This window comes from Synchiropus splendidus, chromosome 1, assembly GCF_027744825.2.
Source record: "Synchiropus splendidus isolate RoL2022-P1 chromosome 1, RoL_Sspl_1.0, whole genome shotgun sequence".
Classification (NCBI taxonomy): domain Eukaryota; kingdom Metazoa; phylum Chordata; class Actinopteri; order Syngnathiformes; family Callionymidae; genus Synchiropus; species Synchiropus splendidus.
This window is the reverse complement of record NC_071334.1, coordinates 58,566,936-58,594,767: the sequence shown is the minus strand read 5'-3', so window position 1 is coordinate 58,594,767 and position 27,832 is coordinate 58,566,936. Positions and strand designations below refer to the sequence as shown.

The following is a 27,832-nucleotide window of genomic DNA, read 5'->3' as shown; positions in this document are numbered from 1 at the left end:
AAACATACTAGTGAGTTTAGTTACATTGGTGCTTAGTTAAAGATCATGTGCTTAATTCTGGAACATCTCAGCATAACCTTGGGTTCATAAAACGATATCTATATAATGTCATATACACGTGCCAATTTGCTCCAGTTATGTCAAAGATCAAGTGAGTCGAAGCAACACTGAAACGTTAAACATATTAAAAGCATCATATTAACAGGGTTTGGATGTAGAGAACACAGTGTTGTAACAGAATGTGGGAGACAAACGTCGCTCCCTGGGCTGACTGCAGCTTTTGTTTGGACCTGGAGAAACTTCAGACAGCAGTTTTTGGATCCTGACGGGTCTTTGTGAGCGGTCAGAGAGGCGTCACTAGTATGCTGCCTCGAACAGAGTATCAAAGTTGTGCACCCCAGTCTAATCCGCTCCTCCAAGGTTTGTGTGTCTGGAGGCCTTTCACACGCACAGCAGGCCCTTGTTTGTGTAGCAGTGCAGTTGTCTTGGAGTGGGGAGGGTTTATCTTGTGTTGGTGGCTGCAGCTGTGCCGGCTCTTGCTCAGTGAAACCAGAGAGGACAGGTCCCTCCTGGCCTGTAAACCTTCCATAAAGACACGGTCAGAAGCCGTCCAGCCACAGGAGACTTGTTGCCTACCACCACCATCAGCCATCTATGTGCAGAAGACACACTTTCAAGCTTGTAGGCCGAAGTTCCATTTGCAGTCTGGCTGTCGAGGCTGTAATGTTGCCATATTGGCACTCTGGTAAACAGCTGTGGCTGGAAAATTGAAACAATGGTGTGGGCACACTGAAGGAGCTAACAAAAATCGTCTTAAAGGAGTCAGGTGATGGATGACAATACCAAGTTGATGACATTTGGATTATTTAATAACAGATAACACCCACACAACTGGACCCCAATGGAAGGTCTCAAAATGTAGCAGTTTTCTGTTTTCCCTTCAATTTCAGAAGCAGCTAAGTTTGTGGTAACATCTCTAACATGCAAGTAAAAGCAACGGATGGAGTGCAATTGCTTCTTTAGAGCTTTAAATGCAGTTTTAGAATTTGTTAATGGGCATCTTGAAGTGAAAACAGGGTGTTAGGTTGCTCTTTAACCTCAACTCAAATTTAGCATCAAACACCAGCACTTATCTTGGCATGCCGGACTGTAACCTGACATTACACAGACATAACAGAGCTCTTCTTTTAAACATGTCAATTTCTTGAAGACGTCTGCTTGAGATAAGTTACATATTTGAGGTTATATTTTGCCTTTTAGTGTTGAGCGGGTGTTTATATATGTATGTATTTAGTAATAATTCACTGTTTACTGTTACTGTTTACTGTTTTTTAGCTATTTTAAGTTAGCTGCCTTAAGTCACAATCCAGGAATACAGGAAGCATGGTTAGTTTATGCAGCAAAACTTGACTGAAATATGGAAATGAGGTCAACGATTGTCTGGGACCAAGGATGCAGCTGACCTTTTCAACATGTTGGGCAAAATAAGCTGGAGATGGGGACACCAGAGCGGAGATGGGGAAATGATCCATGGTGCATGTATATAAAAATAAGTCAATTGAAATATGCTAGGTGATACAGGATGAAAATCCTCCGGTGTCACGAGTCATCCAACACTTTTATTCTTGTAAGTCACTTCAAGTAAGAATTTCTCAAACAGCACTGTATAACCCAAACTTGTTTTTCTCTGATTCTGTCGTGGCAGAGCAGTTCTCATTTTACTGGTCTAAAATAAAGCCATAAATATAGAGCAGTGATGAAACTGTTGATTACATGTCCCAGATCTGTTTAAATGAAGCATTGATGTAGTGAGACGTGGGGGTACTATTTTGGAAATTGAAGCCTCCCACTGAAGTTGTTTGTGTGACTAATGTATTTTCTGGTGTAGCACTGCAGCACTGCACAGGCTGGTTTTTATCCAGCTTGCTAATTGACACAGAGACCCAAGCAAAGACAATACAATCAATATAGTCAGCAGCAGTTGCAGGGCTTGAGGGGACTGGAGGGACGGCTGCGTGGGGCCGGGCCCTGCTGAGGGCGGGATTGGCCTGAAATGATGTTTACCAAATTCACAGCAATGCAACAAAATAATGTCTTGACAGCTTAGTTCTTTAAAAAAAAAGTGTGTGTGTCACTTAGATTTCTCCAGTCGAGGTTGAGTCATGCAGATGGGTTAAAATATTTAATGGAATATTGCACTACATGACTGTTCTTTTTCACTGCCATACCTTTATTCTGCACTAATTTGCCAAGTGGATCATCCCCACTGTGTTCTGCGTAACAAGGACGCAGTCATATTCTTTGGGATATATTTTTTGGGATTTTTAGAAAATTCTAGCATTGTGTTTTATGTAGTAAAATAAATTAAAATAAGTTTTAATTAAGTTTATAATATATCCTTTATGTTCTTACCATATGTCTTATTTTGTGAAACCTTTCAATAATTGAAAAGGAAGTGAAAATTTCACTGCATTAAAATAAAAAATAATTTGTATTGGTGAATATTTAAGATGGCACGATTCCCAGACCTAGGACCGAAAAAAATAATGCTCCCGCTTTTGTTTAGGACATTGTTATTTCTTACATCAAAATGTGTGCTTCTAATGCACGTATTAGCTACACGTACGTTGGTTTGTGTGTTGCAGAAGTAACATTTGCCCCTGTTTTTCAGGAGTAACACAGTTGAGTTGGTGATGGCCATGTCACTGTGGTGCCACCGAACAGTCTTATTGGCTGTGTCCTTCTGCTTCCTGCCCTGCATCACCTCTTCTCTAAACCTGGAGGACCCCAACGTCTGCAGCCACTGGGAGAGGTACGGAGAGTAGGACTTGAATATGGTTCACATGACACTTTCTTAATTTTGTATACACCTTCTTTAGTTTAGTTTAGTTTACTACCATACATCTGTCTGTTTCATATGTTGGACTGACTGGAATCTGCAGTCTCTAAAAAAGTTTATTTATCTTCTCTAATCTAAAGTGTAACCGTTGGGGTGGTGACCTGTTTCCCTCTGGTCAGATGCAAGGTTCCAAGCCCTCTACCCCTATGATGGAAATATTGCAGTTGAATGCAGTAATACGTAATTCACTATCTATACATGATGGACTTTGATATCAAACAACTCACTTGAAAAGCGCTACGATCACAGTGCTACCAAATTTCATGAATCAAAAGGTTCACAGAATTTCTGTGAATGAAGTCTTATCTTAAAGTTGAAATACTATATCTAAATCAATCATCCACCCAGGCACAGAATTCCTCTCTCTGCTCCTCTCTTGGTGAAATGAAGCTGTGGGCTGATTCTTTAATTAAGGCAAAGCTTGAAAATCCATTACTGAGCTGTACAAGAAGAAAGGTGTGGACAAGCTTCTCAACTATATCCCCTTTCACTGGCTAATCTGAGAAAACAGCTGCATACGCGCCCCCAGCCTCTTCTGTTGTTGTTGTTGTCCGGCAGACCACTGATGGAGGACCAATCTGGGAACAACAGGAGGCGACTGGTCATGTTAAAGAAAAGAAGAACTTACAACTTATATTGCATTATACATGTATCAGAAGTAACCAGCAAAAATGGACCAAGGAAGATGTAATTTGATCGAGAGAAGTTCACAAGGCAGTCACAAGGTAGAGGCTGTTCTCGCCACTGCCGCCTTTTTTGATGTTCTGTGTCAAAATCCTCCCAAATACTGTGGGGCCAGGGGTGTTTCAGATGGTACTGTTGTACAATTGTACATGGTGAGGATGTCATGCATTAAACCACAACACAGAGCTTACTCCATATAAATGATCTGACCCAGCTCTCATGTCTGATCTCTTGTCTGCTCCTTTTCCTGTGGTTTTAGTTACACAGTAACAGTCCAGGAGTCCTACGCCCATCCTTTTGATCAGGTCTACTACACCAGCTGCACTGACATCCTTAACTGGTTCAAGTGCACAAGACACAGGTGAGAACAGAAAGGAATACTTGCGGTGATGTCTGCATGGTCTGGCAACTGTAAAACTAAATGCCCGGATACAACTACACCTTCATACATATTAAATGTATGCAGAATATTCTTTTACCTCAATCATCCAACTAATGATTGTAAATTTAGCTGTGGATAAGCAAGATAGCCAGCATACTAATGATACTTGCCTTTGGAGGTTTTCAAGGCACACTACTGACCCAGATGAAGAAAATACATCCACCCTATTTGGGAGGAAAAATCCCTAACAGACTATTGGGACCATACAAAACCAGTTCATAATGACTGAATGATCGTCTCTATTTTGTAATTGTAAAATGTTCTACCGTTGTTTTGTATTTCTCTAAAGGGTGAGTTATCGGATTGCCTACCGCAGAGGAGAGAAGACCATGTATCGGAGGAAGTCACAATGTTGTCCTGGCTTCTTTGAAAATGGAGAGCTCTGCGCTCGTGAGTTACACACATGCACACATGTCTATTCACACGTTTCATCCTCTGCTTGCACATTTCTCTTGCAAGGTTTTGGAAATTGTGGCATTCTGCTTGTTGTTGAAAACTGAACGCTGAAATGAATTGGCCTCAAATTGTTTTTTTTTTCTCCAAATAATGTGAAGTGTAAAAACTAAATTGGGGCATTGGTAACAAAACAACAAAGCAAATGTACAAAGCGGGCCATTTAATATTTGCTCAATAATTTGAGTCACATGCTGTTCCTTCAAAGACACCAGCTATCAGAATGTTCCTTAGCGATTATTTAGACGGTACTACGTCCAAAAGGATATCTTTCAGTTGTTCTACAAAAAGAGTATTGTAATTGACATGAACCGACTCACACTTGCTGACCCCACATTATGTTGTGACCAGCGTGATGGAACAGGTGTCAAGCTGCCGTAGCTGTAGATTAACAACTGTGACAGGGACAAGTGCCAATATTGGCTAACATATGCTCTGCTAATATAACAAGGAGCAGTACTGAAAAAGGTGATGCTGAAAAAGTAAATTTAACTAGAAGCCCCCTTGGCATTCTGCTGTGTGTTTATTCTGGGGTCAAAAGGATTGATTGTAATTGCAGGCATCACATGCTGCTCTGAAAAACCTTCTAGACACTGGAGGAAGAGAACTGCCAAATGGCTGGAGGCAACGTCTGGAAAATGTTAAGATGACGCCCAGAATAACTGGCAAATCTAATTGCTCAATTTTGATCACAAATAACATCAAATGGGGGAAAGATTATAAAATGTGTCCATGGCTATCATGATGGACATCAGTTGACCAGCTGCATTGACATCTGCAATATAAATATACTCTTAGGTTCTACTATCTTGTCGGCCTCTGGATAATCTGGATGATGTTGGAACAGCACCAACAAAAATCTGTAATTTTATAATTTGTTCAACATGATTTTTAAGATAAGTATAATCTACATATTTGTCCACTTTGTACGGTTATGGAAATACTAGTAATACAGAGTTGAGCAATGAACATTATGGGATATTTTTTGGAGTCACATAAAAAGCATTGGAAGTATTATTTTTCATTTGCACCACACACTGTTTATAAATTTGCCTGTAAATTTCCTTCAGATGTCTGAGTCTGACCACCTCATGTCTGTATTCTTTTATAACCAGCTCACTGTGCTGAAAACTGTGTACATGGCCGCTGCATGGCCCCCAACACCTGCCAGTGTGAGCCAGGATGGGGGGGCTCCAACTGCTCCAGTGGTAAGTCCCAGTCCAGCTGTTGCTGTCTGTGAGCAGCCGCGTCTTTGTTTGTATGATTCTGTTTTTTCTGTGAAGATCCTCTGAACTCTCTCGAGGAAGCAGATCGCATTACTGACAGTGGCAGTGGAAATGTACGCTTACACACACACCAAGGTTTATTCTCATGGCTCTGCATATCCTGATAGAGACCCTTGCTGTGTGAACTGCACAACTGTACTGTAGCTTGAACAGGGCCCTCATTGTGAGACTTAAGTTCATGTTTAAGAAAATGGTTTAAGGAAACTGCATGAGAAATTGATAGTTCAAGGTGCTTAAGAAAAAATATGATGGCAAATATGAAGTGGCGTTGTCCATAATATATGTTCTTAGTCTGTACTTTATTTCATTATGCTTGATGCTGCCTGTTACAAAAGACCTTCAGATGTTGTCGTCCATTATATGACTTGGTTTAAGTGGATTGGGAGCCCCTTTTATATTGTACACATTGAAATCATCAGCTGTATATGCCTGGGGTTTTGATACACCAGACAGTCACCAGAGAATAACCATTTTAAATCTGAGATATTTAGCTGCGGCATCGTTGATCAAATTGGGAAATCCCAGAGACACAGTGCTGGAGATATGCGATGTACTTTCAATGCAGAAACAGAACTGTGAAAACAGCCAAGGGGAAAAATATCTCAAACTCGATTTCCATTATGTACTGCAATTATTTCAATTGGATTACGCTGCAAAGCAGCGTGTGTTGTGTCTGGTTCAGGCCTTTGTTCAGACATTATGATGAACGACGATCACTGTGTCCATCGTCAAGCAGCTGCCAGTGCTGACATGTATGAAAAGGCTTGGATGTAATTACTGAAGGGTCAGAGTTGCTTCATTTGTTTGTAATTGGATGTGATTTGTCCAAAACAAAACAATTGTCTCGTCGTGTATGTAGCTTTGATCTAAAGTCTCCTCTGACTATCAACTCAAAACCTTTCAGAAAATGTATTCAGTGACATTTGGATCAATACTGTCACTTTGTCTTATTTTCCTTGGACATTAAAAGAACTTTAGACATGTTCCACTGTCCTATGACCAGTTCTCCAACACTCACTATTGTCCCTTTAAACTTCCCTTCGAGCCTGTTTATACAATAACTTATTTGACTTATACGTTCCACTCAGCCAGCCACTGAGATTGTCTTGGTTCTCATTGGAACCTATTTATTATATTCATTTTATCATTACATTACAAAAAAAATGTTTCAACGCAACCTTGAAATGATCCCAATAACATTTCCGTCCGATGACATGAGTAGTTACATTAGTTGTTGATGTTAGTAGTGACAGAAACTCTAGTTATCGCGTGTGGTCCCGGGACGTAAACAATAAATGAGGGAACTCTGTATAGTAAACCATTATGCAGTACAAGTATTTTACATTTTATATATCAGCATAGGCGTAGATTGCTCAGGCTAAACTTGAAATATTCAAAGTGAAATCTGCGGCAGTGATGTCATGTTTGTTCGGGTAACTACAAAAAAAAATTGATGATATGGTATTATTAAGTACTCGTATCGGCAAGCACTCATACTCGGTCTGTGATAATATTGTATCGGGACATCCCAATTGTAACAACATCAAAAACAAAATAATTTAATAAGTAACTTATGACCGGCCAAGGGGAACAAACGGTATGACAGGCTTGAATCACATGTCAAACACACCGTTTGCTTATAACTTGTGGAAAGACTGGCGATCACTGTTCTCTTTCCTCAAAAGAAAAACTTGCATGGAGAGAACCTAATACGGCAGGTTTGCACACTCACAAAAGTTGATCACAAAAGACTTGGGTGGGGTGCAGAAGAGGACCAGAGGTCTATCTACATTCTGATAGAATAGAGAAACAATACAGTTTAAAATATTCAAGATTACAAGAGAGAAATAGAATATACATTCAAATTAAGTTGTGTTTCTGTGTAAACAAAGGCGGCTTATAGCAGCAACATGAAGATGAATGAACTACCTGAATCGTCCAGCAACACTGCTCTGTTAGTCCTCATTAGAGTGTGTAATACATATAATAGATGGTCATGGTGCCACAGACGACCACTATCTTCCTAATTGCTCTGCTGAAGCTAATTACACAGAAAAACGAGCAGATGGTCAGTGGCGCAGACACAGACTTCATTTATTAATTGAGGAAACTGATCAACAGAAAACTGTTGGATGTCTGCTGCACGAGTGAGCTTGATTTAAGGCTGGATTGGACAGAGAATGAAAGGTTTGCCATGCCAGAGAAATCCGATCACATTGAGTGCTGAATCTTAAACGTCAGTACCTGTCACTCAAGTAAGAGGTGACCCCACTTTTTGCAAGAAAAATATAGATATATTTATTGTTCGTACATCACTATGAGCTAAGAAATGGTATTTTTGTGTGAGACCCAGACTCTGAGTTTGTAGGTCTACAGGGCGAAACAAGATGACATGCATGAAGCGGCAGCAGGGTGTTCCCCCGCTGTCTTTACTTTCAGCTGGAAATAAAGGGGCTTATTGTTGCGTCAAGGATCTGGGGCTCCACTCGGCTTGGCCTTTCTGCCTGCTATCAAGTTTAAAAGTCATCCCTAAAAATGAATTTCTCTCAGTATGCAGTTAATGAAAGAATGGGCAACTTGACAATGCGATACTTGAAGCAGCCGGTTGAAGGGTTTCTGTTGCTGGGTTGCAGTTGTACAACTTTTGGGCATTGACATCCTCAAATGAACATCTGAAAAAAATAATGACTAACAATTATTATCTATAAGTTAGAGTTAGAGATATACCTCTAGCTCACAGTCAGCCCACCAACAGCCCACTTCCAGCCCACCCTAAACCCACTTGTTGTTGAACCACAAACTGCAAAAGGAAAGTGATGTCTTGTTATCCGAGTTATTTAATTGTTCTCACCATATCCGATGTAATTATTATGGAAGTAAGGTGACATCAAAGAAAACTAGCGACCCAACAGGAAAGCACATTTGATTTGACTCACCACAATTTATGTTCAGATTAACGAAACAGTAAAGAGTTCTTCAAGGTCACTTTTAGTCTGAGCCACATTTTAATAAACATGATTGGTCTCAGCACGGAAGATGCCACTGAGCTGCTAAACATTCTAAGACCATTGACAGTAACTTTTTTTCTTCACCACTGGGTAGGTTTTAGTTTGCTCAGGCATTTTCATGATGTCCCTCTCCCAAATAACTTGTACATCCTTGGATGTTCTAAGGCCAAAGATGAACTTGTAGTCTTTCTAGTAACAGTATCCTGGCAGATAATGACACTCCTCACTCTGTTTGTTTAGGACACGCCATCCACCCATTTGAGGAGCTGAAAGGCATCAGTGATTTGTTTTTTGCCGTTCATTGGTGTTGGAGTTGACCTTTATGAATCCTGACTACTCCAATTTTCCCATAGATCTTTCACCCTTTTACCATATTACTTGCACATAAGACCCAAAGATACCGACACCCCTCTACTTGAAGTAAACATTAATTTTCCTCCTAACCCATCTACAGTACCATCAACCACATGAGTGTTAAATACTTGTTATGCCAGTCCACAAAGTTCAAGAAGCCAACGGAGATGAAAACTGACAGCTGCTGTTCTTATGAGAGATGTGTGGGAGTACTCAGCCGGCATGAGAAACGTGTCTCTATCTTGTAAATTTTACGGTGTATTTTATCCATATTTTACTTCTGGGAAAAGAAATATCATGCTGTTTATTTTCCATCTAAGGAAATATATTTCTTTGAAAAACAAGCTGGATGAGTTGTTTTGGGTCAGCAAGTCATGTTTCATTCATTGTTATGACCTCTTTAGTAACATGTTTTAATTTCCTGAAGACCCTCAGATGTATTCAGTCTATTTTACAGGTCAGTAGACCCCAACAATATGTCTGAGGATCAATTTAGAGGCCAAGAACAGGAAATGGGGGGTGGCTGTCTTCTCTGGGAAGCAGGAATAATGGAAGAAAATTGTAAGGAAATGACCTAGGGCAAAGTAGCTTGTGATTTACTTCTCATGACAACCACTCAAGATGCTTAGCATGGACCTCACTCATGTATGTACATGTCCATATATATATATAATGAAAGCAAAATATATAACTATAAATTATGTTCTGGATGTTATCATTCACTTTTATTTGTGAGATTTTTTCGATTTTTTCTTCATGAACCAGCAATTAGATGTGATTCGCAGTTATATCGTAGTCATAGTGACGTGAAATTAGGGATTGCTACAGATGGTTTTTCTCACCCGGAATCATCCACATCTCAGTGAAAGCAGGTTGCTGTTCCCATGAGCACACCATGCCTTGCAGACTGGCTAATCACTAAATAGATGGAAAAACATCTCAGTCCCAATCTCCTCCCAGTGTGGAGGCTCAGAAGAGAGCCAAGTCTCAACAACTGGCCGCTCAAATGACTGTCTCCAGCTGTTTTTTTTCTTTTGTTGGCCGATGCTGCCCATGCCAATAGCTCTCTCCCGTTGTGGAAAGTGAAGACAGAGAGTTGAGTTTTTTTCTACATGGATTCATGCCACCATCAGTCTTGCCATAGTTTCGTGCTACCTGTTTTAAGGGAGTCTTTTGGAAGCTTTACTTACGGAACTGTACCATAATAGTGTCACCTGTCACAGACAACAACTCAAAATACGGATCACTTTCTTTCCTCCATGGCTACATGAGGACAGTCATGCTAAAAGTACGACTTAATTGGAAAATTATAATGTGTGAGATTGGTTGTTGGTACTGAAAAAAGTGGTGTACGTTACGTAGTTACAGTTAAGCAACAAGTCACTGGCATTGCTGGTGATGATACATGCACTAAAAGTACTGCCTCCTTTCACAAGAGATAAGTTGCCCCTTTGCTTATTTATCCTTTTTCTTGTTTTCCTAGCGAGTGCATCTTTTCAGTCTGAATTTTACGTCATCAGATGACCACAAACGGGAGAACACAAATGATACTGCTCACAGTTGAAACGTTGCACATCCTAATTTGAGCTAAATTAAGTGGAAATCATTTCAGCTGGTGAGGTGATGCAAGCACCTGCTGGAGCATTGTTTAATGAGCTAGAAAGGCGGTAGAAAGGTTCGTCTGTTGATATTGCTCATCCCAAGTTCATGCTCACTTCACAGACATGATATTGGCACCCGCTTCCTAAACGTGACTGCTCCGGTGGTGGACCTTTGTAGGGCATGTAAATAGCACAGCGTGTTCTCAGACAGACTCCCTGTTTCCTGGAGTTTGGCCTCTCGTCAATGTAGGTCAGATTTGACAAAGGTAGCAGGACTGCAGACTTGAATGAAGGAGGATTTTACATGTCCGTCTTTGTACCTCTAATCTCCTCCTCTTCCTCTTTGTCTGCGCTTTGCTGCTGTTTGTCACACATGGCCAGACTGCCCGAGGGAAAGGGAAGCATGCACTTTTTTATCAGTGCAGTTTGAAGCTGGTTAATACAGAGGCAATGAAAGAAGCTTAATCACTTGAACAGCTTGAGAACAGGCGACTGGTGGAGTTCATTAGCATGCATTGCATGCACACACCCCAATCTGTGTTTGTGAGCGAGAGAGACGTTCGATCTCCTTCAGGAGAGGCAGTTAAGTAGAGCTATTAATGACATGGGAGATCTAAAGCATCATGGAGAAACTTCACCTTAACCTGAAAACTGAAACTTGTCACTTGTGTGTACTATACTACAAGCTGGGAATCAAAGGGAGCACCTACACATAAATATTACTACGCCTTCGTTGTCACTAGAATACTCTTCCATCCATCCTTTTATCCATCCATTTACCACCGTCTGGGTCAGCTGCTAGAGCAAAGAATCCCAGACTTCCTTCTCCCCTGAAATTGCCTCCATATTTTCAGGTAGAATAGTGAGCTGTTTCAAAGCCAACCAAGAGTCAGGCATCATAGTCTCACTTGTGAGCAAGGTCTCAAGATACTTGAACTCCTCCCCCTGGGGAACAATACAGCCCATAACTTGGATGAGGGTGGTACCCTTTTCACCAGAACTTGAGGAACTTGATGTCATTACTGGCTTCTTGTACTAACTGATGTTGTATTGTACTTTGATAAGAAGCAAACATTAATAACTTAAGTGGTATCGATACTAAAGAAACACTTGTAACTAAACTCTAAAACACGAGTAACTGAAGGTGACTGACATGTTGAGCATTTTCAGGAAACAGGTAGAACAAGTATGAACGCTGTTGTAAAATTAAAAAAACTAATATAACATTTTATCAAAAGCAAAATATTATTTCTCTCTAGACGAAGTGAGTGCAGAGTCCCTTTTTTAAATCTCTTTATGTGACCATTTTGTGACATTTAGTGCTATGGTAAATTAACTTCATCATGCAAAGACACAGTAGTTAGTGAAACTGTAGGCTGCACAGGTCACTGACAGCCTACAGGAAAACTCATAACAGAGGAAGCTTTGTGTTTTCCTCACTCAGAACATACTGCTATAATCTTGTGATGAATGAGGGGAAAAGGAGAAGAGTTCAAAAGATGAAGCTAACATTACAGAATGTACACTGAATGACGCTAATATATTCAGTGCATTGCTGCTGCTTTAGTCATTGGACCTGAAGTTAGCCAAACAACAAGAGGTTTGATTTAGTGAGCCCAATATAGCCTCCCAGGATGGTGAGCCTGGTAATAACAGGGCTGGCAGTCCGTGTGAGCCCCCTCTCGTAGCCCCAGCAGCAACCTCATGACGTGTTCCCTAATAGGATGAAAGAACTCTAGAATAAACACGCGGTCTTCTCGTTTTCACATTACCTTGACTTGATTGAGCAACCATCGTGTGGATGATGATGGGATGGCCAGGCCTATGCTGTGGTCTAATTGTGGCTGTGCGCAGCAGTCAGGGGTTAATGAGGTGGGTGTAGGTCAATGGCTGATGACTTCAGCGACCAAATCAACCAAATATATAGTCTAGTGTTTTCCATGTCACTCCGGGGGAGTCTACTGTGTTTCTGGTGACGTCAACAATGACTGATGAACATAATCATTTTTAAATCATGATAGCGCTGCACACCTTTTAGAAACCATTATTGGTGCTTTATTAAATGCGTCAACCAATTTGCTTCTCCTATGCTTGAATGGCATCTTGTTATATCCAGGTTTAGATGAGTTGTAAGCTGTCTTTCAAATGGTGTTGTTTTAATTATGCTTTGGTTGACTATAGCCTCAGATGTTTAGCAGATATTATTGGAGTTGACTGTAGTTTTTCAGTGCCTGGTCTTGCGTCACACCCTAAAGGACAATTGTCTAAATGACTGACGGTTTTCCGTCTGTCTTTCTAAACTACTGCCACAAATTAGCCTTCAGAAAAAAAAATCAATGGATCAATGAGCTGTCCATAATGTGTATGTTGTCAGTCTGGAGGTCACAGTTGTTTTTCTCATTTGCACCATTGTAGAAATCATTAAGCAATACAAGGATGTCATGTAGCCTGGGGTTAAACTGCCCGGCATCCATTTTCCCTTGTGACAATTTTCATCTTTGATTGTGCGGCTGATATGCTTCCATCTCATCCCACTAGTTACCTAAACTTATATATATATAATTTTATTGTAGTAGTGGTTATTTCCTGTGGTTGTCAGCTGTTTTTCCATACGTCAGAAACTTTTCCTTTTCTTTAAGTTAGCTTCTATTTTTGTTCCTTTGAAGGGCATTTGTCTCTGTTATGTGTCTGTTAAGGTGACTGTCACAAAGCAAACTTGACATGTCTTTAGCAGGTGTTTGAATTGAATTTACCTGTATGTAGTGCAGTTGACAAAAAAAAAACAAGTTGCTGAAAAAGTTCAACTGGTTTACCCTCTTATGGAATATAACTGTAACGAAATGAGTTGACACCGTGAACATTGTTTTTGAAATCTGTCTCTCCAGCATGTGACAGTCAACACTGGGGTCCTCACTGCAGCAATAGATGTCAGTGCCAGAACGGAGCCCTGTGCAACCCCATCACCGGAGCCTGTATCTGTACGCCTGGGTACCGGGGATGGCGCTGTGAGGCCCAGTGTGAAGTAGGCACCTACGGTAATGGGTGCCAGCAGAAATGCCAATGCCAGAACGGGGCTGCTTGTCACCATGTGACCGGGGAATGCAAGTGCCCGCCAGGATACACTGGAGCTTTGTAAGTGTGTGAGAAAAAGACAGATCATGACAAAGAATCAAAAGAAAAGTTTTTATTGTCTTGTTAAGCACAATTTGAAATAATTCATCCTTATTTAGTCAGCAAGTGGGTTTTGTTTTGGGGTTGGGTTTTCTTGTTTTCTGGTTTTGCCACGGTGCTGAAATAAGCAGGTCAGGCTGAACTTGGAAGCCTTCAATTACTTTGAACACAATTCTGGCTCCGACCTGTTTGCCAAAACAAAACAGAGAGTCCATCTGGATTTCTACCTCAGTATGACGTTTTTTTGAAAACACTGCAAAATAAGAAGTAAATAAAGGTAAGAAGATGATGTAAATTAACACTAATTTTCCAAAAATTCTCATTCCGTATTTTTGTGTAGCATCTTCAGTTTTTGACTGTCAGTGCTGGCTAAAATCTCTGCATTGGCATGTGCAATTTTATCATTGACTTTAGTACGGTCAAATTCACAAAAAATAGTAGTTTCAAACATAATGTGGTTTGAAACTAATGTTGCTAAAAATGTTTTTATGTTTCATCTCTAGCTGTGAGGATCTGTGTCCTCCTGGGAAACATGGACCGCAGTGCGAAGAGAGGTGTCCGTGTCAGAATGGAGGAGTGTGCCATCACGTTACGGGAGAATGTTCCTGTCCTTCTGGATGGATGGTATGTGCACTCACTTAAACACACATCGCTACTGAAATAACGGCTGGTCAGAGTATGTTCTGCATGCTGCTGTAAAAACTGCTGTAAGAGAACTCTACTATCGAGATTCAACTATAAAATATATTTGCAGATGTGTTTGTTTTAACAATTGAATCATCAAACCAAAAAATCCTAATGATTTACAGCTCGCAGTCTTATTTCTAATTGTTTGATGTTGTGTGTATCCAGGGTACTGTATGTGGGCAACCTTGTCCAGAGGGAAGATTTGGGCCAAACTGCTCTCAGGAATGTCAGTGTCATAATAACGGCTTCTGCGTGTCGTCGACTGGACAGTGTCACTGCAGCCCGGGATACACTGGGGAGCGGTAAGAGCCAATGAACTCTTTGTAAAAAGTTCATATCTCCATTTAAATACGCTGAGTCAGGGTTCATTTATAGGGCTTCACTCTAACTATGACAGCGCATCAGTACAAAATACAAAGTTATTTATCATGTTACAAAATAGGAGGCTCAGAGGTCAGTCCTTGACATATTGCTTAATGCAATGAAATACGGTAACTACTCATGCAAAACCACACAAGGGCAGGTTCATGATTTAACTTATTTAGCTTGAAATGTGTTTCCAGTAAAGACGAGACCTAAGTCCAACATGATTATCAGTAGCTGTTGAGCCAGTCAACGGCCCTGCTCAAAGAAAACAGAAAGCCCAGTCGGTGTTTTCACAGCGCGTCCACATGGGGCTTTACGTCCGTATAATTAGCAGTATCAGAAAACACGCACCATATACTTAGTCGAGTCGGCCAGAAGACAGGAATAGACCTTCCAAGTGCTCTTTTATGAGTAAATAAGGGCTTGAGTGGAGCTGAAACATCACTGCTTGGGTATAGGCCGACCACACCGCGCCCAAACCCACTGGAACACTTTAACGGAAACTCTGGAAAGAGCCTTGAGCCAAAAGGAACAAGACCTGATGCTATAAGATGTGACTGTTTAAATCCTCTACATTCTCTGGAAAGGCTCTTGAACTGATCCAATACATTCACAGTTTGTTGCGATCATGGTGCAGATGATTCAGATCCCCCGAGTTGATGTCCCTCAACCTGTTTGCTTCGTTAACTGACTCATATTTTCTTGTGGGTCATGATTCACTGGTCACAGCTGCTTTCGATTGGCTAGCAACTCAGAGCACTGCTACTGTCGTTACTAATATTTCCAGCACCATCACCTGGTGAGTTGGATCCGGCCACATGCTGAAACCTTTTAATTGGACACGCACGACTAGGTCATGACATAACTCTTGAAATGAGTCACTTTTGTTGTCTCATGTAACCTAGTTTTCAGTTTTAAAATGTTTTCAGTTAAATCATTAAGGTAAAACTGATTTTTTTTATGATTTCCATTCATATTTCTTGATTTTTGTCTGGAAAATATATCATCACATAGTTCTGACCCTAGATATTCAACATTCATCTCGATGTTTCTTTGTCATATTTGTTAAATAATATAGTAATAATTACTAGCATAGTAATTTTCCTAATAACAATATATGTATGTGACATACACAGGTTTTCAATGTGATTTTTATGTTGAAGTTTTGAAATGTTTCACTTCTATTTCTAAGAACCCAATGATGAAATTGTCCTCATATAATGACACAGATGGATGGGAGTCTGTAAACACAATCATCCTCTCCTGCAGTCTCCCAAGGCACAGCTTTTGACATGGGAACAAAGAGTTGGAAAAGTGGTCTTTGTTTCTTCCTAATCGTTCTACATATCTGTGTGTAGATGCCAAGACGAGTGCCCCGTGGGTACTTACGGTGCCGGCTGTGCAAAGACATGTCGCTGTAAGAACAACGGCAAATGTTACCATAGCAACGGAATGTGTCTTTGCGAGCCAGGATACACAGGAGAAACCTGCAATGTCCGACTTTGTCCTGAAGGACACTACGGCCTCCGCTGTGATAGGAAGTGCCCTTGCTATGCCAGCAATACCCGCAGGTAGGATTTTTTGTTGGTGTCACCAATTCATGTGAGTGGATATATCATAATCCCATTGTAGCATTACATCTCAAAGTGTCTATTCTAGCTCGTACTGCAGCAATTATTCCGCTGGTAGGCCCAGTTCCTCCACTACATATAGACAGGGCAAATCATACACACTGTATGTCTTTATGTTTTTGGACTGTGGGAGGAAACGAGAGTGCCTGAAGGAGTCCACACATGAACAACCACACTCCATACACAAGCCCATACACAGAAAACACTGAGGTACCCCAAAGCCAGAGTTGCCTCAAGCAGGTTTTGAACCCAAGAACTTCTGACCACAGCATGAACCATATCACCACTTTGTTGTTCTTTTTGAGATTTAATACTTAATCATGGTTGCAAACACCAAATGTATACAAGGCATTTGATGTGAAGTGTTTTGTAGCTTTTATGGATTTTTTTACATGTTCGCCTTGTTTCTTAGCAGGTTTTCATAAACAGTTGCGTGTCTGTGGTGCTGCCTCACAACTGGAGTCAAACATGTGTCTATGGAGAGGTCAGCTGCCCTGCTGTTTCTCAATGGGACTGTTGTGTTTTAGTGAGCAGCTGTCAAAAACTCACCCACAACTGAAGCAAAGTTCACCTGCGGCTTTGCAAATTCACGTCTAACACAACCTCTTATCGGTTCACCCATCGTACAGAGACTGGATGAAACTTGAACCAATTTTCCGTTTATGGCTCCAACCCACTGAGAAACACTATTTAGACTCCTAATAGGAGCTAATCTGAATGAAAACAATTTGTACGACAAGTCGTAAATAATGCTGTTGTTTCTCTCCTGTCACCAGCTGTCACCCCATGTCAGGCGAGTGCACATGTCGGCCTGGCTGGTCTGGTCTCTACTGCAATGAGACGTGCACCCCTGGGTTTTACGGCGAGTCCTGTCAGCAGGTGTGCCAGTGTCAGAATGGCGCCGACTGCCACGGCGTGACAGGAGAGTGTATCTGTGCCCCCGGCTTCATGGTAAATCCCGCTAACGTGTCTGCATGTTAATCCCACTCAGATTCAATGACATGTTCATTTCAGACCTCCCACTTCCACAGGACAGGCTTTAATACTTATGGGCTCACTGGTTTGTCACCACTTAGCAGGCAAGCGCCCCTGGCTTAGCTCTGAATTCCTGGAACATGTTTGTTTTGTTGATTCACTTTTACTGAACTACACTGTCATCAAATGTTGTGGTCAGTTGCTTCCAGCTATTCACAGACAATAACTCAGTGTCACTGTTCACAAATATGAGTGATGAATTTAATTCAGATTCTTATTCATTGCTTAGTTTGATGCACAAATTTCAATGATGTCAACTAAGTTATTTATTTTCAATTTTTGTGTAATGCTTTCAAGAGCTGGAGACCAGCCACGAGAAATTGCTTTTGAGTTGTCAAATAATAACATTATTATTGTTTAAAGTTTAGTAAAAGGATTATGATGACACCTCCAAAATATGATTTGATAATTCCTCAATCATTTTAAACAAAACATTGACCGCATTGACCGCACATTTGCTTAAATGTGCCAGATTTTCATACATGATTGATGTTTGAATTTCTTCATTAATATTTATTTTAAAATAAACATGTATTGCTTTTGTCAGTGTGTCACGCTTCCCCAATTCTTTTGATTGTGATTAAGTCAATGATGAAGCTTTTTAGATTTTTCGAGGTTCTGAAATCATTGACTACCTGTCCAAAAATATGTACTGTCACTAATTATGAAGACAAAAAAACTATGTGAGGATTGTGTCTGCCATTGCACCAGGTGCTCCTGGTTCTTAGCTCTGCTCATGCTGATGCCTGCTGTATTTCTCAGGGTCCCGACTGTTCTGTCGTCTGTCCCACGGGATCTCATGGCATCAACTGCTCGTCGAGCTGCAACTGCAAGAACGGAGCTCAGTGCTCACCTGTGGATGGTTCCTGCTTCTGTAAACCAGGTGAGCTCAGAGGCCAAATTGTTTTCTATATTTTGCGTGAGCTCCTTTAACATGGAACATCTTTCATCAGGCTGGCATGGTGTCGACTGCTCCATCAACTGTCCAAGTGGGACTTGGGGTTTGGGATGTAACCTCACCTGCACATGTGGGAATGGAGGAGCATGCAGTGCTCTGGACGGCCACTGCACCTGTGCACCCGGGTGGAGGGGGGAACGGTGTGACCTGCACTGCCAGGTGCGTTTGAATTAGGAATCTAGGGTCATGATTCATGGCATTTACCCCTTGTGGTGCCTCACTGTAAGGTGGAAGATTTTTCTGTTGTGCTTTAAGTAAATCATAAATGATCATAAAAGATTGAAGGTGTACATTTAGTAGGATGTGTGCTGACATTTTAGCTGTGAGTAGAAAAAGTATGTAGATAGTGAGGAGGATTTAGCAACCAGCCGTAATTGAATGAAATAGCTGAGGCTTTTTATTTCAAAAGATAATCAATGTCATATCTCCTGTAATTGGTCTTCACACTTGTGACTAGTGACTTGATTTGTTTTCAACAGGATGGCACTTATGGACTCTCCTGCAGGGAGAGATGTGACTGCAGCCATGCAGACGGCTGTCATCATTCCACTGGACACTGTCGATGTCTGGCTGGATGGACTGGTGAGGCTGAAGAATATTGCTTGAGAGATATGAATAATATACCTTTGTGTCATCCGACATTACTGTGAGGTCAATGTTGTATATTTACGTTGGACATAAATTATAATTCTGCCTTTATTTTACACTCTCTTTTTGTCGATGTGTTTGTGTGTGTAGGTATTCACTGTGACAGTGTGTGCGCAGAGGGGCGGTGGGGACCAAACTGTTCCCTCCCCTGTAACTGTAAGAACGGAGCTTCCTGCTCTCCGGATGAAGGGATGTGTGAATGTGCACCAGGTTTCCGTGGGACCACTTGCCAGAGAAGTAAGACCCGCCTCAGCACACTCTTATGGCGCTTTGCATCATATCTCAAATGGGGTGTCAGGCTTCATTTGTTCCCAATGTTACGCTGCAAATATAAAACCAACTTTTAATAATTGTAATATTATTGCTTTAACTGTTGAAACACAGGCTTCAAACTCAAGACCTAGGGGGTGAGTTAGTTTTTTTGTTTTTTTTCTGATCCATGAGAGCTTCAATTGCATTAATATGAAATGAAAATGGATTCTTGTATATGGTCAGCCTTCTTCTCAAAACATATTCTAATGCGTAGACGGCTGCTGCAGCAAGTATAGGTGAGTGCCAGTTGTGCTGGGAACTCAGAAACCCCCCATTACGTCATCCAATAGACAGAAGGGTTTCCAAGTTAGAATGTCTGAGAAGTCAGAGAGTACGCAATTTAGAAAGTTGTCCGAGAGGAAATACGCCAAAGTGATTCTGCTAAATTGTTTAGCGCTTATTTATCATTGCTTATATCTGGACATAGCACACATAAGAATAGCTGTTGTGCATGTCACTGTCTTGTTTTCCTACTTTACTTCGATCACTAGAACACACTTAACTCAACTGTGAAGTCATTCCCAGCTTCAACATCCCACCTCCGAGGTAACTGGAACACTGCATGAAACAACCAATAATGTAATGTTTTACTTATGGAAATTAAAACTACTGTGACGCACTGATACTTCTGCTACTGGTACCTCTCCGGTCATTAGCATCAGTGATATTGATACATCTATTCCATGTACGCTTTTTAAGCAACTGTTATTTCACTTGAAAACATCTTCAAGTTTCACTCTACCAATATTAGATTATCTTATTTTACAATTGAGTCTGCTGGAAGTATGAGTAGACAAACTCAATCAGATGACTCCTCAGGTCAGAGTCATTCTCACACTTCATAAAGTCAGAAATTGATTCTCTTATAATTTGAAATCTCCCCGTCATAGCTTGATATTGCCTTAATCATTCAAATAAATACACTCAGTTTATAGATGTTTACTCCTCTTTGTTTGGATCAGCTTTTCATTGCAACTCATTTAAAAGTGATTCTTTTTTTTTTCGAAAGCTGTGGACTATCACAGTTAGTGCCTTGTTGTTTTTATATGGGTCAGATGTGGAGAATTGAAATGGTGTGAAAAATTAATGAAATTTATAACCTTAGTCCAAGAAAGGCTTGTTTTTGCATGAATATTATTTGGGTTGATGCAGGGCAAAAGCTTCGCCTGTATGTCTATTATAGTTGCTGCTGGTCAACTTGCATTACATTGAGAAAGTGAGGCTTTGGGCCACTGAGAACCCAAGGCAGGATTGTCCCTCTCACATGGACATCTTTAAAAATATGCACCTGATAGATTGAGGAAAAAAAGCCCAGTGGGATGACAGGCTGGTTTTACATGTGAAAAGGACAAATGTGATGAAAGAGGGCATTTGTGTTGGCCACTAGACGGCGCTACATGGGAGTAGCATTACAAAAAGTTGAAATTTTAATATGATTTGAACCAGAGCAGTCAGTGTTTACTGACACATTTAGAACATAATTTCAATGAAAAGTAGACTGGTACAGGATGAGTAGTTATGGAAATTGAATACATAGAGGATTGGGATTTTATTTCATTCAATAAAAGTCCAGTCTTCTTAAAAGTAAATTTTGCGTATTTATTTCTTTTGGCTTGCTGTAGTCAGAAAATGCTCCATCAGTAAGGAGGCTGAAGATAGTTTTTTTTTTCATTTACAATCAACGAAATGTAGGTCAGTCTTTGTGGAGCCATATTGGGGGATGTGATGCAGAAAGAAAAACAGAGTGTGTCCGTGTGTGTCCTCTTGTTGTGCTGAGACGATGCTGAGTGGGTAAAGATTACACAAAAGATCCCAGCTGCCCTTAATTCTGCTTATGAACCAAGGAGTGTTTGACAGGAAGTGGGCCAGCTCCCAAATGAAGTCTTCTCTAATCATTATTGAGATGATCTCGACTGTTGTTGTAGTCTAATCATCCCAGCAGTTGTTATAGAAAACTAATTTAATACACTTTTTTTTCAGTTTGCTCTCCAGGTTACTTCGGACATCGCTGCAGTCAGACATGTCCACAGTGTGTCCACAGTAACGGGCCGTGCCATCATGTGACTGGAGAGTGTGATTGTCTGCCTGGCTTCAAGGGGGCGCTGTGCAATGAGGGTGAGACCAGCAGCACATCCATGCTGACCACGATAATCTGGAAATTAAAAAGAAGAAATTATTAATCATTGATGATCTATAACAACACAAAAAAATGTGAAAGACAATGTATTCAATACAAGAGAGAATAATCATAACTGTGTTTTGTTGTCTGTGTACTGAGTGTGTCTTTATTATGAATAATAATTCTTTTCCACTGTTCATAGCAGAACTATTGATTCTTTTGAATCAGTTATGGAAAGTGAATCATACGTTTGAAAACATGAACAAAAACACGTGTGTATGAGCCAGGTATTGACGCAGGATAATGAATGAACAGTGGAAGTGGAAGAAGAAGCGATAAAGGGAAGTAAATTAAACAGAGGGAAACAGGAAATAAATATTTGAACACATCAGGAAATAGTTAACAGTTTTAAAAAAAGTAGTCTGATTTCCCCCAAAAAATAAATCAGTTTTAATGTTGCATTAAAAGATGGTAAAGACTTGCTGAAGAGGCATTTGGTTGAAGTAATAGGAAATCACACTTGGTTAGTACAGGTGAGGAGAAGGTGGGAGGTGCAGGTGGGCAATAGCAAGAAGACGGTGCATTGGCCACAGTGAGGATCGTGTTGAAGAGGTGGTGGCAATTGTGTCAAAAGTGTCTCTTGTTAATAATGAGTGCTGACCATGTATGATCAATTTTTGTGGCTTCTGCTCAGTGTGTCCCAGTGGATACTACGGGAAGAGCTGTGCATGGAGCTGTCGCTGCACGAACAATGGCACCTGTAACCCCATCGACGGGTCCTGTCAGTGCTACCCAGGATGGATAGGCAGTGACTGCTCTCAGCGTGAGTCTGATTCCACACATGAAATTCACTATACACGCTGAGACATTTAGACTGTGGTTTGCCATGTATGGCAGTGTGTGCTGCTCCATGGAGTCAACATTATACCCGACCCAGTAAACTTTCCCAGTGTCAACATTGTCTTTAACTTCTGTTGTAGCATGTCCACCTGGTCAGTGGGGCCCGAACTGCATCCACACATGCAACTGTCACAACGGTGCTTACTGTAGTGCCTATGATGGCGAGTGCAAGTGCACTCCGGGGTGGACTGGGTTGTACTGCACACAACGTAAGTGTTAATTCACAACACAAGTAGAAATTATGATTGTCACTTTTATTATTTACCAAACAAATAACTTATAAAGTGAATTATTATGTGTGTTGATGTCACTAATGTGATCTTTCCTTGCAGGCTGTCCGTTAGGCTTTTATGGTAAGGACTGTTCCCAGACCTGTCAGTGCAGGAATGGAGCAGACTGTGACCACATCTCTGGACACTGCACCTGCCGCACTGGATTCATGGGACATCGCTGTGAGCAAAGTATGTCCGTACCTTCCACTGCATTGCAGTGTGGATCTGTGCCTAAACTAACTGACTGATTATAGAGTGTCCGGCTGGTTCCTATGGTTACGGCTGCCGCCAGGTGTGTGACTGTCTCAATAACTCCACTTGTGATCACATGACTGGGACCTGCTACTGCAACCCGGGCTGGAAGGGAGCCCGCTGTGACCAAGGTGGGGGAAAGCTGTACAAGTTGTTGTTTCAAACCGTTTTTACTGACATTGTGCATCCGTACGTGCAGCTGCGGTCGTGGTGGGCAGCCTCAACACTCTGACCAGTGCTGCCATGCAGGTGGACACCTACCAGATTGGAGCCATTGCAGGAATCATTGTGCTGGTCTTGCTTGGCCTCTTCTTCCTCCTCCTCTTTATTGTTTACCGGAAGAAGCAGAAGGGTAAGGAGCCCACCATGCCGGCAGTGACCTACACCCCTGCCATGATGGTGACAGCCGACTACACCGTCTCAGGTATTGCCAAGTCACATGCTTCCTGTCTATGAGTACAAATATTGCCTTTATGTGACTTCAGTTGTATTTATACGTGTGAATCCCTCGAACGGCCTCCCAATAAAAGAGCATGTCCTCCGCTACTGATCTCTTTTTGGACTCTGGAATTGTTTTGTCAAGACCAATCGAGAACAAAAATGTGAAATGCGTGAATTTCCCAAGACTTTCCTTCTGAAAGATTGCAACCTAATGCTCCCATTCCATGTCACATAGAGAAGAGAAAAACCAGAGATCTGAGTAGCTGATATGTCAATAATTTGATTTGCCTATTGTAAACACAAAGTGGTGTGTAACATTGTCAAAGCAAATTTCAGAGCAGCGGCTGTGACAATGTGAAATTCTTACCGTTCTCTCAGAACGTAAACATAAGGAGATATGAGTGTCAAGGTGAAAGGTGAAAACAAGTGAAAGAGAAACAACAAAACCTTAACGGGTGACGCAGGCTGCATTATCCAAAAACTGAATGAGTCATAGAACAAGTGGCCATATTGTCAAGATTTGCCTGTGCTAACATAGAGGCCCATGACCAAGATACATCTGAACAAATGTCCTCCATTGATTCTGTCTAATCCATCGTCAAATCCAAACAACCACAGCACTCGATGTCAATGATGATTACGCTGAATTGCCAAAGGAAAAGAATATAAGGGGACTGGGACTTTTTTAGGGAGAGTACATAGATGAAGGTTTATTTGTTTGTTCCCACAGTGAAACTAGAAAACTCACTCATTTTGACTCAAACAACATTTGTGTTTTAAAACTGACACGCTTTCCACCCCGGTCAGATGTGCGGCCACCACCCTGTGACAGCCACCCCAGTAGCTACTTCTCCAACCCCAGCTACCACACTCTGACGCAGTGCATGGACCCGCGACACGTGGATAGCTCTCCGTATGGACTGGTGAGCTTTCCTCACATGAATCCTGCAGACAAACCTCAGTTACACCGAGTCACGCGTTTTGCTTGAAATGTCATTTTCAGGCCAAGAACAATCAGATGTTTGTGAACCTGAAGAACGTGGATCAGAGGAAGAGATACCCGTTGGCTGATCACACGGGGACGCTGCCTGCAGACTGGAAACACGGCGACCGCTTCAATGATTTAGGTGAGGTTCAGATTAAAGTTCTTCACCTGTGTGCACAACTGGTGGCTAAAAACATTTCCATTGTTGTGCATCAGGTGCGTACGGAGTTGACCGGCGATATATGGGGAAGTCAATGAGAGGTACGGGTCTATGAAATTCTAGATCAATGACATGCTGCGCTGTCATGTTTTTTTCACTGTGTCTTCTGCTTTATGCCTTCAGAACTGGTGAAAGATGCACCCTACCACGCCAGCTCTTCATCCCTCAACAGCTCTGAAAACCCCTACGCCACCATCAAGGACCCTCCGATACTCACAAGCAAAAATACAGAGTGTGGTTACGTGGAGATGAAGTCACCTGCCAGGCGGGATTCGCCGTATGCCGAGATCAGCAATGACGGTGACACCAACAACAAGAATGTCTACGAAGTTGGTGAGGAATTAACTTTCATAAAAAAAATTATAAAATAAAATAAAACTTTTCACTTATATTAGTTAGTAAGCTAGACATAGAGTGAACTGGATCGTCCTTGTCTTGCAGAGCCCACCATCAGCAGCATCTCCATCCCTGGAAGCTGCTGTGGCCAAGACCCCTACGACCTTCCAAGAAACAGCCGAATTCCATGCCATTATGACCTGCTGCCACCCAGAGACAGCCCGACCTCAGACCACCAGGATGTGGACAGTGAATAAATGCAGAGAAACCTGGTGCAGTAACTAGCACCGGACAATGTGGGCACAGACACTCTTGACCCCACTCGTCCAAACAAACTTTACTAAATGGCTGGAACTGAGTGGGTTGGACTTGAAGATGTTGTTGAATGATGCAGTTTGTCTCCCGCCTGGATCATTGCACTTAAGAAGGCTTTATTGCAGCACCACTAGCAACAAAGACTTTCTCATCACTGCCATCTTCTGGAGAAGAGTGGAACATTTCATAATCTCTGCAGGAAAGCGCCACTGAAGTGGCGACATTCTATCATGTAGCACTGAACTATAGCTTACTGAGGCCTTAAAACGTTCAAATACAAACATCTATTTTTGTATTCGTTTTCTGAAGCATGGATAGAATCAGTTTTGAGAGCCTGTTTTGACATGTTTTCCTGTGTGATCTTGAGATCAAATATATTCCACCTATATCACGTTTCAAAATCAGCTCCCACATAAATATTTTTGACTTGAAATTGATTGAATTTAGAAAAGTTCCCACTCTTGCCTTTTGCTTTCCTCTGTGTAATCAATCACTGTTATTGTATGAAAAGGAGAGGCCAATCTGCTTGGAGCAGCTGGAGTCAAAGAGTTGTTGAGTTAACCAAAGTTGTGTGTACAAGTGATAGCAGTAGTTTACACCTGAAGTCCAGTGCAGAGCTTTTGAAGAGGTGACAAATGTCTAAACTCTCTCACAATTACTCGTGACTGTGTGGGATGTGAGACGAGACAAGGTACCGATATTCTTAACTCAGTGTGCGCAGTGTTTTGATTTTGCGGTTTTGATTGTTGAGCTTCTGCTTGCATAAAGACACGGAACAGGTCACATAACCAGGGCCTTGTGAGCCAGAAGTCCTTCACTTCTAGTTTTACAACCCATTCCCAGCTCCCAGTCTGGCTTCATTTTACGCTGAAATCTTTCAACACGCTACAACACAAACGTCCAGTCATTAGTATACTCAGTGATGAACAAGTGCTTGCCTTATTTATTTCGTGACATATGAAGCTAATACTCCAGTCAAGGCTTATTTAGTTGGTAAACTGTATTTCGCGAGTCATTAATGATTGACCTGAATCTGAACTGTCTTCAGTACAAAGAGATGAAGCAGGAATACATTTTTTGAAAGCAAAACTAAAACTGGCACTTGCATTCCCACATTTATTTGATGTTAAACAAATATATGAAGTTGTATTTGCCTGTGTAATTGCATGTTGAGCACATTAGATGTTCGAGCAGTTAATTGGGTGCAGAATAAGGTAATAACCTTTTTTTAAAAAGGTTATTATACTGTATGAATTCAGCACACCCAAAGTAAATGGAAAAGCAATCCCTTTTTTAGTTAAGTATTAAACTAGTAGAAGTGATTTTAAGTATGAAGAACACTGATGCACATTTTGATGTATATCGTGCAACTGATAACATGTTGTCACAAGCAATTGTCTTTTTTAAAACCATTTCAAATCATCACCAAATACTCTAAACATTGAGAATAGAATTGAAGTATGAAAATAATTACCTGTCATTTGTCTACATCCTACATTTTGCTTCAAGTACAATTCATCTTTTAAAGATGATTTCTCATAATTGAACTTTCAGATGTAGTCACACTGCTAAAGCATCACCATTCACCCTCTAAATGTCACAGAAAAAAACACACAATATTGTAACCCAATAGATAACAATGTGTTGCTGTGCAATTGAAAGTGGCCCATCTGTGTAGTGAAAAGGAAGCTCGAGCTGGACTTTGGCTTTTTGAACAGCTAATATTATTTATGTTTTCAATACTGTAAAATTGTATCTTTTGACAGCTTTGTGATCGTATTTCTTCTAACCCTGGGATAAAAGTAAACTTGTTCAACGACAATAAGGTAGAATATTGTAAATATATCATCAGTATTGCTGAAAAAAACAACAACACATTTTGTCTAATTTTCTCTAACACACATCTGATGTTTGATGTAATAAATCAGAATGTAGTTATATTTCCTTCTGATCACTCAGAGTTTTGTGCTTATAATGTAATGTCTTATGGTGATTGCTGAAACATGACACTTCTAAAATACCATTTAACCTTGGCACCTGCATACTTTGTAAACTTTAAAATGACAACATTTTTTTTTATTTGTATCTGTCTGTGTATACTCCTGAATAAAATGATTTTGTCATATAGTGTTAGTCTCATACATACTTTCTGCTAGGTAAATGCGATATTAATTTTTGAGCAGTAACTTTATTAGACAGCACATTCAATATTGAATCAATGCTTGGATTTTTAATCTTGATTGACATGATGCAAATGTAAAGGTCATTCCAGTCTTCCGTATATAGTATGATGTACATTACTACATCACTGCAGAAAAGTGTATTATACCATGCCTCACAGCGGAATACATGCTAAATTGTTTTGAATGGATATTTAAGACTGGCCAGTACCCTGGAAGGAAGTGCTCTACAATTTTATGACAGGGATGAACGATCACAATTTATGATGAATAAATA

At 40.9% G+C, this 27,832-nt stretch overlaps 1 protein-coding gene across 1 annotated transcript in view; it reads left to right on the top strand.

The window, feature by feature from the left end:
* megf10 (multiple EGF-like-domains 10) overlaps positions 1 to 27,272 on the top strand; it is a 29,212-nt gene extending 1,940 nt beyond the window's left edge. The window contains exons 2-25 of the mRNA XM_053879170.1: positions 2,672 to 2,812; positions 3,843 to 3,944; positions 4,315 to 4,415; positions 5,594 to 5,686; positions 13,613 to 13,859; positions 14,402 to 14,522; positions 14,751 to 14,887; positions 16,310 to 16,522; positions 17,359 to 17,533; positions 18,380 to 18,500; positions 18,571 to 18,734; positions 19,055 to 19,157; positions 19,314 to 19,460; positions 21,516 to 21,650; positions 22,349 to 22,477; positions 22,635 to 22,763; positions 22,887 to 23,015; positions 23,081 to 23,209; positions 23,278 to 23,502; positions 24,327 to 24,442; positions 24,523 to 24,646; positions 24,721 to 24,765; positions 24,848 to 25,057; positions 25,166 to 27,272. Of these exons, the coding sequence (XP_053735145.1) occupies positions 2,694 to 2,812; positions 3,843 to 3,944; positions 4,315 to 4,415; positions 5,594 to 5,686; positions 13,613 to 13,859; positions 14,402 to 14,522; positions 14,751 to 14,887; positions 16,310 to 16,522; positions 17,359 to 17,533; positions 18,380 to 18,500; positions 18,571 to 18,734; positions 19,055 to 19,157; positions 19,314 to 19,460; positions 21,516 to 21,650; positions 22,349 to 22,477; positions 22,635 to 22,763; positions 22,887 to 23,015; positions 23,081 to 23,209; positions 23,278 to 23,502; positions 24,327 to 24,442; positions 24,523 to 24,646; positions 24,721 to 24,765; positions 24,848 to 25,057; positions 25,166 to 25,317 (3,366 nt within the window). The 5' untranslated portion in view covers positions 2,672 to 2,693 and the 3' untranslated portion in view covers positions 25,318 to 27,272. The remainder of the gene's footprint in view (positions 1 to 2,671; positions 2,813 to 3,842; positions 3,945 to 4,314; positions 4,416 to 5,593; positions 5,687 to 13,612; positions 13,860 to 14,401; positions 14,523 to 14,750; positions 14,888 to 16,309; positions 16,523 to 17,358; positions 17,534 to 18,379; positions 18,501 to 18,570; positions 18,735 to 19,054; positions 19,158 to 19,313; positions 19,461 to 21,515; positions 21,651 to 22,348; positions 22,478 to 22,634; positions 22,764 to 22,886; positions 23,016 to 23,080; positions 23,210 to 23,277; positions 23,503 to 24,326; positions 24,443 to 24,522; positions 24,647 to 24,720; positions 24,766 to 24,847; positions 25,058 to 25,165) is intronic.
* Positions 27,273 to 27,832: the final 560 nt, after the last annotated feature.